Below are 15,812 nucleotides of genomic sequence, written 5' to 3'. Positions count from 1 at the left end.
GAGGAATTGGCTGCTATTCCTCAAGAAACCTTCCAGCACCCGATTGAACGTATGCCCGCGAGAGTGGAAGCTGTCATCAAGGCTAAAGGTGGGCCAACACCATATTGAATTCCACCATCACCGATGGAGACCACCAAGAACTTGTAAGTCAGTTTCAGCCAGGTGTTCGGATACTTTTGATCACATGGTGTATGTCCTGGTGCACGAAACCTCAAATGAATTCGTAATTGCGAATAAGGACTACCGTAAGGTGTAGAATGGAATGACGACAATGAAAATTTGTGTCGGACTAGGACCAGGCTTTTCGCCTTACCATTTGGCTAGCCGTGCACGATTTACGGCCACATCCATATGCCGTCAACGATGTCACGGCAAGCGGGAAAACCGGGCTCGAGTTCCGGTCCGACAAAAATGTTTGTTGATGTCATACCATTCTACACCTGGCGGTAGTCCTTATTCTCAATTGCGAATTCATTTCATGTGTTTCGTAACGGTTCTGATCGCCGCAGTGCCTGTTCCTTTGCACATGCATGCACGCGGTACTCGAACCCGGATTTTTCGCTTATCGCAAGCCGTCGCCTTACCATTTGGCTCATCATCATCATTTAAGACTCATTATGCCTTTCAGCGTTCAGTCTGGAGCATAGCCCCCTTATAAAATTCCTCCACGATCCCCTATTCAGTGCTAACATTGGTGCCTCTTCTGATGTTAAACCTATTACTTCAAAATCATTCTTAACCGAATCCAGGTACCTTCTCCTTGGTCTGCCCCGACTCCTCCTACCCTCTACTGCTGAATCCATGAGTCTCTTGGGTAACCTTGCTTCTCCCATGCGTGTAACATGACCCCACCATCTAAGCCTGTTCGCCCTGACTGCTACATCTATAGAGTTCATTCCCAGTTTTCCTTTGATTTCCTCATTGTGGACACCCTCCTGCCATTGTTCCCATCTACTAGTACCTGCAATCATCCTAGCTACTTTCATATCCGTAACCTCAACCTTGTTGATAAGGTAACCTGAATCCACTCAGCTTTCGCTCCCATACAACAAAGTTGGTCGAAAGATTGAACGGTGCACAGATAACTTAGTCTTGGTACTGACTTCCTTCTTGCAGAAGAGAGTAAATCGTAGCTGAGCGCTCACTGCATTAGCTTTGCTACACCTCGCTTCCAGTTCTTTCACTATGTTGCCATCCTGTGAGAATATGCATCCTCAGTACTTGAAACCGTCCACCTGTTCTAACATTGTTCCTCCTATTTGGCACTCAATCCGTTTATATTTCTTTCCCACTGACATTACTTTCGTTTTGGAGATGCTAATCTTCATACCATAGTCCTTACATTTCTGATCTAGCTCTGAAATATTACTTTGCAAACTTTCAATCGAATCTGCCATCACCGCATATGCAAGACTGCTTATTTTGTGTTCTCACATCTTAATCTCACCCAGCCAGTCTATTGTTTTCAACATATGATCCATAAATAATATGAACGACAGTGGAGACAGGTTGCAGCCTTGTCTTACCCCTGAAACTACTCTGAACCATGAACTCAATTTACCGTCAACTCTAACTGCTGACTGACTATCCATGTAAAGACCTTTAATTGCTTGCAAAAGTTTGCCTCCTATTCCATAATCTCCTAGAACAGAGAATAACTTCCTCCTAGGAACCCGGTCATACGCCTTTTCTGTTTGGCTGCCCGTGCAAAACTCACGGCCAGGCTTGCATATCCAAAGTAACTCTGCATCGTAATCAGAATGACTCAGCCACCGCAATAATGTAAACCTAGCGGTATTCAGGTAAGGTTCACAACAATTTTTTTAAAGACAGAAATAGTATAGTCTTTCTGTAAGAGTCCACATAATTTTAGTGATATTCTACGCATTCATTAAAGCGTGTACTAAGCTGTACGGAAAAATTCGCGTATGGTTAGCTGCATAACATAGTACACATCTGTACTGTGCACACTAGAGGTGGGTCGTTTGCGATGGAACGGGTCAAAAGGAACGTTTCTGTCAACTGAACGGGAGGACTGAGAAATGCCTTCTATAGAGTGATCGTCTGCGGCCCCTTCATAAGTCGGTTTCGTTCTCGCATCGACGTCTTTCGGTCAGTCTCGTTCTTTCTCTGGTGGTCACACATTCCTCATTGCAGTCCCACCGTTTCTCGTTTCCGTCTCGAGGTATAACCTCCGTCGTTTACTACGTTACCCACTTCCTGGTTAGCTGCAACCCATTCACCAAATACCGATTTCTAGTTCTTTGTGTACGCCGGTTAGCGTCCACGATCGGTATAACTTCGTTATACTGGGTGATCAAATAGTCAGTATAAATTTGAAAACTGAATAAATCACGGAATAATGTAGATAGAGAGATACGTACAAATTGACACACATGCTTGGAATGACATGGGGTTTTATTAGAATCAAAATAAAATACAAAAGGTCAAAAAATGTCCGACAGATGGCGCTTCATCTGATCGGAATAGCAATAATTAGCATAACAAAGTAAGACAAACAAAGATGATGTTCTTTACAGGAAATGCTCAATATGTTCACCATCATTGCTCAACAATAGCTGTAGTCGAGGAATAATGTTGTGAACAGCACTATAAAGCATGTCCGGAGTTATGGTGAGTCATTCGCGTCAGATATTGTCTTTCAGCATCCCTAGAGATGTCGGTCGATTACGATACACTTGCGATTTCAGGTAACCCCAAAGCCAATAATCGCACGGACTGAGATCTGGGGACCTGAGAGGCCAAGCATGACGGAAGTGGCGGCTGAGCACACGATCGTCACCAACGACGAGCGGAAGAGATCTGTCGCGCGTCTAGCAATATGGAGTGGAGCGCCATCCTGCATAAACGTCGTACGTTCCAGCAGGTTTTATCAGCCAGGCTGGGGATGATGCGATTATGTAACATATCGGCGTGCCTCTCACCCGTCACGGTAGCTGTTACAAAACCAGAATCACGCATTTCCTCGAAGAAAAGAGGCCCGATAACGGTAGATGTGGTAAATCCAACCCATACCGTGACTTTCTCGTCGTGCAATGGAGTTCCCACGACAGTTCTAGGGTTTTCGGCAGCCCAAATTCTGCAGTTGTGGGCGTTGACAGACCCTCGGAGCGTGAAATGAGCTTCGTCGGTCCACAACACGTTAATCAATCAATCGTCATCTTCCGCCATCTTTTGAAACGCCCACACAGCGAATGCCCTCCGCGTCACTAAATCGCCAGGTAACAGTTTATGATGCCGATGGATTTTGTACGGATAGCATCGAAGGGTACGCCTCAGTGCCAACCAAACAGTAGTGTATTGAATGCCGGTGCGACGTGCGACTGCACTAGCGCTGACTTCCCCGTGCATAGACGAACCCGCTACAGTCTCCATTTCTTCCTGAACTGTCTCAGCAGCATTACGGCTTGTGCTCGGTCGGCCACTACGGGGTCTATCGTCTAAACAACCCGTGGCTTCGAACTTAGAAAATCATTCTCGCCACAGCTGCATTTGTCAACGGACCTTTACCCGTTCAAATCCCCTTCTTATGGCGATAGGATCGTAACGCTGAACTAGTACATTCCCAATTCTGATAATACAGCTTCACTAAAAGCGCCTTTTCGGGTGACATGAACATGCTGCGACTGCTGGCGCATCTGATTCTCTCTCTCATTACAGTTCCTTTTATATATAATTGTCATGCGCAGTCACTAACGTTTTGCTGTCCAGCGCCATCTGTCGGACATTTTGTCAACTTCTTTTTTTTTTTTTATTCTAATAAAACCCCATGTCATTCCAAGTATCTGTGTCAATTTTTACCTCTCTATCTACATTATTCCGTGGTTTATTAAGTTTTCAAATTTATACTGACTTTTTGATCACCCGGTACTCTAATTCTTTATTAAAATTGCGAGGGCGTGCTGATAATTGGTGTCTCCGATTTTTTTATGTGCAAACTCTTACAGCTTTTTATATACAACAAACAGTATTAACATTCTACTTCTTTATTGTTCATTTCCACATATTTATTTTTTAACATAGTCACCTTGCCGTCGAACGCATGTTTCCCAGTGAGAGCTCCCAACAAGAGGCCCCTTTTGTTGATGTCATCACTGTAGAATGTTTGGCTTTGGTGACAAGGCGTCTGATTGTTGCAGATGACGCAGCGCTCGTGCTGTCTGGCATTATCATGCTGAAGGAGAGGATGTACCACATTTGGACGAACTAACTGTTTGAATTCGAAACTGGATTACAGTACTCTGTTTCTCACACACCAACATAGTTACGTCACACGTCGCCATGTTACACGATACAGTTCGAAGCCCTCCAGCGACAGAGGACTGCAAATACGCAGACATGAAAAATAATAATGAAGAAAGTTAACAACGTTCGTATTACTTAAAAAGTTTTAAGAGTTTTCATATAAAAAATTCAGGGCCATTTCTTTATAGCACGCCCTCGTGAAACAGTAAGTCTTGATTTACTCGAACTCGCTTATCGACATGCTAGTCCATGTTTCTGAAAACAATGAGCCCATAATTTCCGCTTCAGCTTTCACAAATAATATTTATCGAATCACCCACTTCGCAGCACAGTGGAAGGTTCATTCTCGAATATTTATCAATGACAACGTTTAAATTAGTGCAAAATTGTTCCTCGACTTGTTTAAAAAATAAAATTTTAAAATGGAATAAAATCAATTTATCAAAACAGTTCCCAGAACCATTTTCACTTTCCAACTACTGAGGCACAGTTTGTAATTCTGTGAAGGCATTGGAGGGCGGTCTGAGTACCTGGAGTTGATTCTCTTTCAGTCGTTCAAGTCACCAACTTTTTCTATTCGAGTTTTGAAAATTTCTGATTCCAGTTGAATTTTCCGTATGTACAGTATTTATCTAAACATCTCAATTTTTAAAAGACTAGTTTTTTGTTACCGACATATGGTTTTTTTAACATCTACATCTACATGGTTACTCTGCAATTGACACTTAAGTGCCTGGCAGAGGGTTCATCGAACCATTTTTATACTGCTTCTCTACCATTCCACTCTCGAATGGCGCGTGGGAAAAAGGAACACCTAAACCTTTCCGTTCGAGCTCTGAGTTCTTTTATTTTATTATGATGATCATTTCTCCCTGCGTAGGTGGGTGTCAACGAAATATTTACGCATTCGGAAGAGAAAGTTGGTGATTGAAATTTCGTAAATAGAACTCGCCGCAAAGAAAACCGCCTTTGTTTCAGTGGCTGCCACCCGAACTCGCGTATCATATCAGTGACATTGTCACCCCTATTGCGCCTAACACGAAACGAGCTGCCCTTCTTTGCACTTTTTCGATGTGCTCCGTGAATCCTACATGGTAAGGATCCCATACCGCGCGTCAGTATTCCAGCAGAGGACGGACAAGTGTAATGTAGGCTGTCTCTTTAGTGGGTTTGTCGCATCGTCTAAGTGTTTGCCAACAAAGAGAAGTCTTTATTTCTCCTTCCACACAATATTATCTATGTGGTCTTTCCGATTTAAGTTGCTCGTAATTGTAATTCCTAGGTATTTAGTCGAATTGACAGCTCTTAGATTTGTGCGATTTATCGTATACCAAAAACTTATCCGATTTCTTTTAGTACCCATGTGGATGACTTCGCACTTTTCTTTGTTTAGTGCTAATTGCCACTTTTCGCACCATACAGGAATTCTCCCTAGATCATTTTGTAATTGGAACTGATCGTCTTATGATTTTACTAGATTGTAAACTAAAGCGTCATCTGCAAACAATCTAAGGGGGCTGCTCAGATTATCACCTAGATCATTTATATAAATCAGGAACAGCAGAGGGCCTATGACACTACCTCGCGGAAAGCCAGATATCACTTCTGTTATACTCGATGGATTTACCGTCTATCACTACGAACTGTGACCTCTCTGAGAGGAAATCACGAATCCAGTGGCACAACTGAGACGATACTCGATATGCACGCAATTTGATTAATAGTCGCTTGTGAGGAACGGTATCAAAAGCCTTCTGGAAATCTAGGAATATGGAATCGATCTGAGATCCCTTGTCGACAGCACTCATTACTTCATGGGAATAAACAAGAACGATATTTCCTGAATCGGTGTTGGTTATGTATCAATAAGTCATTTTCTTCAAGGTGATTCATAATGTACGAGTACAGTATATGCACCAAAATCCTACTGCAAATTGAGGTCAGTGATATGGGTCCGTAATTCAATGAGTGTACTTGCCTCGAGAGGAAGAGTTTTCAACTTTTATGAACTTCATTTTTTTGAAATTCTGCTATAATTGTTATCCGACATTCAGGATTCACCACGAAAGTAGTATGAAATGCCTCACCCGAAGCCCACCTCGTCCCTCTCCATTGTTCATAGTCTTGGCTCTCTTTTGTTGGGATATGATACTCCCAGTTTTCATTTTCACTTTTTTTAAGACCCATATAGCAATACGAACTCAGGTAAAAGAAAAAGAACAGTGAACAAGGAAAAATAAATGGGTCTGTAAAAGATCCGATCACCAGTGAACTAGTTCTCAAAGATGAATTAGTTCAGCCGTCTCTAGCTCGCACATGGCGTCCAGTTCTAAGAAGTAATCAAAAGTTCTTGCTTTTCCTGCAGCCATTGCATCATATGCCGTCGCAGTGATCAAAACTAAGAAGAAAAATGGTGATTATGGGTGAAGTAAAGGATGATCAGATGGAAGAAAGGTCAAAGCTTTACATTTCTTCGGAAAGAATTGTTACAGGACTAATATTCGTTTCGAACTAATTTGAGGACGCGCAAGAATAATTACCGGTTCCTACTGGAACTTCTGCAATGGAAATTAAGGAATTAGCACTCTGTGACGAGAAAAGCAGTTATACCTTTCGAGAAGTAACCCATTACTCTAAGATTCCTTACCACCCGTAGACACTACCAAAATCTGGAATACTGGCTTCTGGTATCAAAAGCAAAATTATGCCATGTGATACCTAAAGGTTTTGACACTTTTAACACACTGTAGAAGCCCTTAAGAACGATTATTTGAAAATGAGTGAAAGAAAACAATAAAAAAGATTACTGAAGTGATAATAATTATTATTATGAGACCACTACCCCACAAAATTACAGACTTTGTTACAGTGCATCAGAATATGTCGTATATACAATATCCTGTGATGACTGGAAGTAGGTTACGTCTTCTTTAGGTGTTATTGTTGCAGGTGAAGCTTGAACTGTAGAGACCAATCTGTGGGCTGTACTTGGACCAGGTGTGGAGAGAGTAGACGATGAATTTTGACAGCCGTTTTGTGAGACGGTCTTGTGGCTCAGAGCTGACTGCTTCCGCATTCCCTCCGTTAATGCCAACATAATATTGGCCTTTGTTTCCTGGCGTACTTCACAGCACATTTGCCGCAGTTCGGATGCAACAAATTTGCAAAATATATCTTCAGCACTCATAGTGGCACTGTCTGTGATGCTATTAGCGTATTGTGATGCTCCTCGTGCGTCATCGAGCAAAGGTTCTTTGCTGCGGTTCTTCTTATTTCGAGGCTGCACCTGGTAACAAAAGATCATACTGTTGAGACATAACTGATACGCTTGTTGTTATCCTAATACAGTGTAATGGTTTCAGTAAGGATGTCTGGACAAATATTGCAGAAGCGTATTCTAATGCACCGAGGCAGTTCCCCCAGCGTTTTTGGGCCTTGCATGAAGCGCATATCACATGCAGTGGTCTATAGAGGGATGGATCGGTTTATTACAACTACAAGGGAATGAACAACACAGTTTTACTAGCCTCAGTTGATGCACCTCATAGATTCCTGTATACTGAAGTACGCTGTTGTGCTAGAATTAGGAAATGTAGGATTATTTAGAAGCAGCGACTTGACATATCCCTTGTGAAAAACGCTGATGGGTATTTTGCAGCAAATAAAACTATTGGAGACTACAGAAAACTATTGTAGTTCGGCCGTTTAGGTTTTTATGTTGGTAACGCCACGTAGCGCTCTGTATGAAAATCAATGACTGTGCTGTGTGCAATCTGTGGCTGGTTGGCATTGTTGGAATATTCGCTACTGTAGTGTTGGGCAGTTGGATGTGAACAGCGCGTAGTGTTGCGCAGTTGGAGGTGAGCCGCCAGCAGTGGTGGATGTGGGGAGAGAGATGGCGGAGTTTTGAGAGCGGACGATCTTGACGTGTGTCCGTCAAAAAAAAAGGAGATTTGTAAGACTGGATGTCATGAACTGATATATATATATTATGACTTTTGAACACTATTAAGGTAAATACATTGTTTGTTCTCCATCAAAATCTTTCATTTGCTAACTATGCTTATCAGTAGTTAGTGCCTTCAGTAGTTAAAATCTTTTATTTAGCTGGCAGTATTGCCGCTCGCTGTATTGCAGTAGTTTGAGTAACGAAGATTTTTGTGAGGTAAGTGATTCATGAAAGGTATAGGTTATTGTTAGTCAGGGCCATTCTTATGTAGGGATTATTGAAAGTCAGATTGCGTTGTGCTAAAAAAAAATATTGTGTGTCAGTTTAGTGTTGATCAGAATAAGTAAAGAGAGTACGTTCAGTTTTGCTCATCTGTTTGAAAATCAAATAACGTAGAGGTTTTCCAGCACTGTCATTTATAAATTTTTCTAAGGGGATGTTTCAGTATCTCACACTGAAAGGCTTCTGCTGCCAGCATTTATGCGCATGTTGACAAGCACTTATGTGTCTCAAGAATTTATTCGTCTGCTAGGGTAGTACAATCTTTGGCTGGAAACCGTAAAACACATCTCAGCAAGTCGCATTTTTCTATTTTCTTTTTTTTTTTGGATACGGCAGCCAATAAGAAAGCTTTGGGCAATTTCCGCTGTGGAGGAGGGCAAAACCATTCGTTTCAGTGATCAGATCAGGAATGGAATACTCTTTTTCATGACTCATACTCGCCATTCACTCACAACAATAAAAATAGGAATGTACCTGCCCCTGCCCCTTTTAACTTCCAGTCACTATACCAACACTTGTATCAGACTTGGCCCTGTTTTGAAATAACATTTTTTTTTTTTTTTGGTCATCAGTCTACTGACTGGTTTGATGCGGCCCGCCACGAATTCCTTTCCTGTGCTAACCTCTTCATCTCAGAGTAGCACTTGCAACCTACGTCCTCAATTATTTGCTTGACGTATTCCAATCTCTGTCTTCCTCTACAGTTTTTGCCCTCTACAGCTCCCTCTAGTACCATGGAAGTCATTCCCTCATGTCTTAGCAGATCTCCTATCATCCTGTCCCTTCTCCTTATCAGTGTTTTCCACATATTCCTTTCCTCTCCGATTCTGTGTAGAACCTCCTCATTCCTTATCAGTCCACCTAATTTTCAACATTCGTCTATAGCACCACATCTCAAATGCTTCGATTCTCTTCTGTTCCGGTTTTCCCACAGTCCATGTTTCACTACCATACAATGCTGTACTCCAGACGTACATCCTCAGAAATTTCTTCCTCAAATTAAGGCCGGTATTTGATATTAATAGACTTCTCTTGGCCAGAAATGCCTTTTTTGCCATAGCGAGTCTGCTTTTGATGTCCTCCTTGCTCCGTCCGTCATTGGTTATTTTACTGCCTAGGTAGCAGAATTCCTTAACTTCATTGACTTCGTGACCATCTATCCTGATGTTAAGTTTCTCGCTGTTCTCATTGCTACTACTTCTCATTACCTTCGTCTTTCTCCGATTTACTCTCAAACCATACTGTGTACTCATTAGACTGTTCATTCCGTTCAGCAGATCATTTAATTCTTCTTCACTTTCACTCAGGATAGCAATGTCACCAGCGAATCGTATCATTTATATCCTTTCACCTTGTATTTTAATTCCACTCCTGAACCTTTCTTTTATTTCCATCATTGCTTCCTCGATGTACAGATTGAAGAGTATTGTTGTACATATTGTATATGACCCGTCTCTCCCTATAGCTTACCCCTACTTTTTTCAGAATCTCGAACAGCTTGCACCATTTTATATTGTCGAACGCTTTTTCCAGGTCGACAAATCCTATGAAAGTGTCTGATTTTTCTTTAACCTTGCTTCCACTATTAGCCATAACGTCAGAATTGCCTCTCTCGTCCCTTTACTTTTCCTAAAGCCAAACTGATCGTCACCTAGCGCATTCTCAATTTTCTTTTCCGTTCTTCTGTATATTATTCTTGTAAGCAGCTTCGATGCATGAGCTGTTAAGCTGATTGTGCGATAATTCTCGCACTTGTCAGCTCTTGCCGTCTTCGGAATTGTGTGGATGATGCTTTTCCGAAAGTCAGATGGTATATCGCCAGACTCATATATTCTACACACCAACGTGAATAGTCGTTTTGTTGCCACTTCCCCCAATGATTTTAGAAATTCTGATGGAATGTTATCTATCCCTTCTGCCTTATTTGACCGTAAGTCCTCCAAAGCTCTTTTAAATTCCGATTCTAATACTGGATCCCCTATCTCTTCTAAATCGACTCCTGTTCCTTCTCCTATCACATCAGACAAATCTTCACCCTCATAGAGGCTTTCAATGTATTCTTTCCACCTATCTGCTCTCTCCTCTGCATTTAACAGTGGAATTCCCGTTGCACTCTTAATGTTACCACCGTTGCTTTTAATGTCACCAAAGGTTGTTTTGACTTTCCTGTATGCTGAGTCTGTCCTTCCGACAATCATATCTTTTTCGATGTCTTCACATTTTTCCTGCACCCATTTCGTCTTAGCTTCCCTGCACTTCCTATTTATTTCATTCCTCAGCGACTTGTATTTCTGTATTCCTGATTTTCCCGCAACATGTTTGTACTTCCTCCTTTCATCAATCAACTGAAGTATTTCTTCTGTTACCCATGGTTTCTTCACAGCTACCTTCTTTGTACCAATGTTTTCCTTCCCAACTTCTGTGATGGCCCTTTTTAGAGATGTCCATTCCTCTTCAATTGTACTGCCTACTGCGCTATTCCTTATTGCTGTATCTATAGCGTTAGAGAACTTCAAACGTATCTCGTCATTCCTTAGTACTTCCGTATCTCACTTCTTTGCGTATTGATTATTCCTGACTAATGTCTTGAACTTCAGCCTACTCTTCATCACATGGGAGAAGTAATAAGTTTCCTATGACGCTATTAGTTTTTAGATTTGAAGGTTCTGCATTGCATCTGCTGTAAAAATTAAAGATACTACGACAGAATTCTATATTTTTTATGAAATAGACGAATTTTACAAATAAGGCTAATTTTTGTTGTGTTTTCATATTTTTATTGGAAATAAAATACAGTATAAGAATTGTATCGTAATTGTAATTCATTTAAATATTTATAGTTGTCATTTATAATCATTATGGCAATATATTTCCCCAAAACTGTAAAGTTAATCAGCATTGTGATCTGTATAAAAAATTTAACTTGTTTTAGTCGAAGTGAGTTGGTTTCTTCTCTCAGTGGATATTTTTTTTTGCTTTGAAAAGATACCCTCTCAAGGCACTGACGTAGCTGAGATACATAGTACTTCCAGAACTAGTTGGTACAGCAATTTTCTCGTTTCTCATCAACCTAAGGGACAGCTTTTTCTAGGTATTTACATGATTACTCCGCAAATCACAATCAAGTGCCTGGCAGAGGGCTCATCAAACCATCTTCAAGCTGTTTCTCTACTTTTCCACCCCAGAAGTGAGTGCGGGATGAATGAATGAATAAATCTTTCCGTGCGAGCTTTGATCTCCTATCTTATTATGATGACAATTTACCCTACGTAGTTCAGCGCCAACGAAGTATTTTCACGTTTAGAGGTGAAAGATGGTGACTGAAATTTCATACTGCAACGAAAAACGCCTTTGTTTTAACGATTCCCTCCCCAGTTCACTTATCACATCAGTGGCACTGTCCCCCCTTGTTTCGCGATACCACAAAACGAACTGCCCTTATTTGAACATCCTCCGTCAATCCTACCTGATGCGGATCCCACTCCGCACAGTAATACTCCAGAAGAGGACGGAGAAGCGTAGTGTAGGCAGTGTCTTCTGTACACCTGTTGCATTTTCGAAGTGTTCTGTCAATAAATCGCTGTCTGTGGTTCGCTTTCCCCCCTACAGTATCTATGTGATCGTTCCAATTTAAGTTATTAGTAATTGTAACCCCTAAGTACTTAAAAGGGAATCGTACGAAATTTCCCTCTCCAGTTTGATTCATATTAGGGTATGTAGGACAAGAACAGGACATCAACACATGTAAACAGGAAGAGGCAACTCTCAACCATTTTCGAGAAAAAAATTTTAGGGGCGCTATATACTTCGCATGGATGCTAGTATTCAATGTTTCTGCAGCCGAGCGAGTAAACACTTAGCTTCATAAGCGCGAAGTGTGTGGTTCGAATCTCGGTGTTGTTACTTCCCCCCCCCTCCCCCCCCCCCCGTAATTCTAACGACAGATATGCGTGATACGTCATGGAATTGTATGATGACCGAGAATCGTTTATGAATGTAAATAAAGTTTGTTTTGCCACAGACACACTGAAAAAAGCCATGCATATGCAAAATTCATTTCTTACAAGTCCTGCACGTAGCAACAATGATTGTTTCTTATGTTTCTGTGGTCAGTATCATCCTGTGTCGTGGAGTGCTCCATAGGCTACGCATTATACCAGATGATCAAAAAGTCAGTATATATTTGAAAACTGAGTAAATCACGGAATAATGTAGATAGAGAGGCACAAACTGACACACATCCTTGGAATGACATGGGGTTTTATTAGAACCAAAAAATTCAAAAAGTTTCCGACAGATGCCACTTCATCTGATCGGAATAGCAATAATTAGCATAACAAAGTAAGACAAAGCAAAGATGATGTTCTTTACAGGAAATGCTCAATATGTCCACCATCATTCCTCAACAATAGCTTTAGTCGAGGAATACTGTTGTGTACAGCACTGTAAAGCATGTCCGGAGTTATGGTGAGGCACTGGCGTCGGATGTTGTCTTTCCGCATCCCTAGAGATGTCGGTCGATCACGATACACTTGCGACTTCAGGTAACCCCAAAGCCAATAATCGCACGGACTGAGGTCTGGGGACCTGGGAAGCCAAGCATGTCGAAAGTGGCGGCTGAACACACATTCATCACCAAACGACGCGTGCAAGAGATCTTTCACGCGTCTAGCAATATGGTTGGTTCTAATAAAACCCCATGTCATTCCAAGCATGTGTGTCAATTTTTACCTCTCTATCTACATTATTCTGTGGTTTATTAAGTTTTAAAGCTTATACTGACTTTTTGATGACCCAGTACTTGTCACAAGCTCCATAGGCGAAACATTGTACTTGTCACAAACGTAGAAACAACATTATAAATAAAATGACTACACTGATTTGATTGAAAGTTCTTGTGTATCCCTTTCTCATTTTCAGTCTCCTTACGAAAATTTCTTTCTCGTTTTTCAGGATAAAGATAATCAAAATAATAAATGACTCATTCAGTAATGATAACATGCACAGTCGTAATAATTCTGTTGTTAGAATTACATGGGAAAGAAAAAAAAGTGAGTGCCGGGAGGAGGATTCGATCCCTGGATCTCGCACTTCTCGAACTGTGCATTTACTGGCTCGGCTGCTAACTCTTTTGAACACTAACGATTTCCTCGAATACGGCTGAGAGTTACATCTTGCTGTTTACATATGTTGAGGCACCTGTCGTGTCCTACACATCCGGTCAATAAGAATCAAACCAGTGAGGGGAAGTGCATATGGTCCTCTTGTTAGTTGGATTCACAGCCTTTAGATTTGTATGATTTGTCGTTTAATCAAAATTTAGCGGATTCCGTTTAGTACTCATACGGATGTCTTCGCATGAGTATTCAGTGACCTCCAACTACTCTCGCAACCCTTTAACCAAACTATTAACTGATGAACAGACATTTTTGTCTTTGAAAAATTTTAGTTGCCATTCCATTAATCTTGGCAAGATTTTCATTTTACCAATGAGACAGTTATCTTTCAAGACACCTCTTTAGTTACCTAATCGAAAACTTTCAAAATCTGTATGGCCTATTGCATTATCCCCCAGCGTGTATCCTTTAAGTTTATTAAAGTGATCTATTTGTCATCGACAATAACAAGGCAAGAAACGATGTGATGTTTTACCAGTGTTCCATCCTCTGGGATATCCTTTCAGAAAATTTGGTTAAGGCAAGGGCACACTTCTTGAAAAATACAACTGGTCTTTCGAGCTTGTCAACGGTTTTCTGTATGGACTTCCATACTGTGTGGTGCGCAACGAGGTTTCATAACTGTGTAAATATGGGATATGTGAAAATTTCAAAATCAAGGCAGCTGATCTCACATTTAAATCAGTCTCTGTTATTGTGGCGGTGATGTAAAAATTAATATTACAGTTGGTGATAACAGTCTTTCCTCAATTTCTCTGTGGTGTCTATTTCTATGAACTGTAAGCAGTCTAAATGGTATAAAATGTACTTTAAGCGCATAGAAATTAGTGTTATTTATACTTGTCCACTTGTCAGACGTAAGGCAAACTATCTTTGCAGTAGGTAAATCATTCTTCATTTTATCACTTAATCGTGATACAAACTGGGCATTAAAGAGCTTGATAACTATTTTCCTCATGGGGAATTATAATTTAGGCAAATAATATATATGATCTTTTTTTTAAACTCTGCATCTTCAAATACAGAAAAAACATGGTTTCTTTGTAAATCAATTTTAAAAGTTGAGGATCTATTGCTGTACTGTTATTTAACTTGATGAGCTTTACAATATTAACAAATTTATTTACGGGTTCTTGCAAATGAAAAGCGATTTGGCGTGAGGGTGTCACAAAAGAAAATAAATCAGAACTTGTTCCAGTGCCACATGACAACGGCGGGCTGGATGCAGCGTCAGACTCAGTTTGACTTACTTCATCTGAGACAGAAGCAGACATCAGTGAAGACGTTTCGTGAGAAATCATCTCTTGAATTTCTGCATCAGTTGATGGCGAACGTGAGCGATTTCCTGACACATACATTTCCAAATACGCTGTTGGATGCTTCGATTTGAGATGTCTTTTTAGGTTTGATGAGGACCCAGTAGAACAGGAAATTATCTGTGGGCAATAACGGCATTTTCCTTTTTTTCCAAGTTTGGTAAAATATTTCCATACAAGGCTTGTGGTTCTTCGTGGAGTCGATGTGGCTGATATATCCTGCTCCACTGAAAAGTAGATTGGGAAAATTAAAACATTTACCTTTAGGATAAAATTTTTTAATAATAAAAACTTACAATTAGAATAAATGTACATGCACAGGTTTTACAATCAGAAATTATAGAGTGATCATAGGACATTGTGACTTGTGGTAGCTAGGCTCACAGTTGTGAAGCATGTATCATACAGGGAAAATCTGAAACCTTCATAGTGAAGAAGAAATTCGAGAAGACAGGTCTAATAATATGTAAGGATATAACTTCTGAAAGATTAAGAATTTTGGATAGTGTGATATCTGAATTTGGGCTATCCAATGCGTGGACAAATGATGGCAGGATAATGGCGAGGGTGGAAGCTGTAAAAATGTTGTTAGTTGTGGAAATGAACTTTAAAGCATGTGCTTTAGGAGCTAAGAAGGTGTCAATTCATACAGCCAAAAAGTTCTAACAGTGTGTCTGTATTGTTACTGTAGAAGACAATTAGCCATAATGTACTCATGTATTTGTTCATTAACTCATTGATTAGCTCATTTTCTTACTGTGCTAATTCATGTTAGTTTCGTTTATTGTTCAGCAGTTCTTAATGACATCATGAGCGTTACTT

The 15,812-nt window shown here is 40.6% G+C and overlaps 1 protein-coding gene across 1 annotated transcript in view; it reads right to left on the bottom strand.

The window, feature by feature from the left end:
- Window positions 1–7,109: 7,109 nt before the first annotated feature.
- LOC126100508 (uncharacterized) overlaps window positions 7,110–15,812 on the bottom strand; it is a 50,353-nt gene continuing 41,650 nt past the window's right edge. The window contains exons 2-3 of the mRNA XM_049911118.1: window positions 14,925–15,217; window positions 7,110–7,552 (exon numbers count right to left, since the gene is read on the bottom strand). Of these exons, the coding sequence (XP_049767075.1) occupies window positions 7,130–7,552; window positions 14,925–15,217 (716 nt within the window). The 3' untranslated portion in view covers window positions 7,110–7,129. The remainder of the gene's footprint in view (window positions 7,553–14,924; window positions 15,218–15,812) is intronic.

This window comes from Schistocerca cancellata, chromosome 9, assembly GCF_023864275.1.
Source record: "Schistocerca cancellata isolate TAMUIC-IGC-003103 chromosome 9, iqSchCanc2.1, whole genome shotgun sequence".
NCBI lineage: Eukaryota > Metazoa > Arthropoda > Insecta > Orthoptera > Acrididae > Schistocerca > Schistocerca cancellata.
The sequence above is the reverse complement of the archived record's forward strand: the minus strand, read 5'-3'. Positions and strand labels throughout refer to the sequence as shown.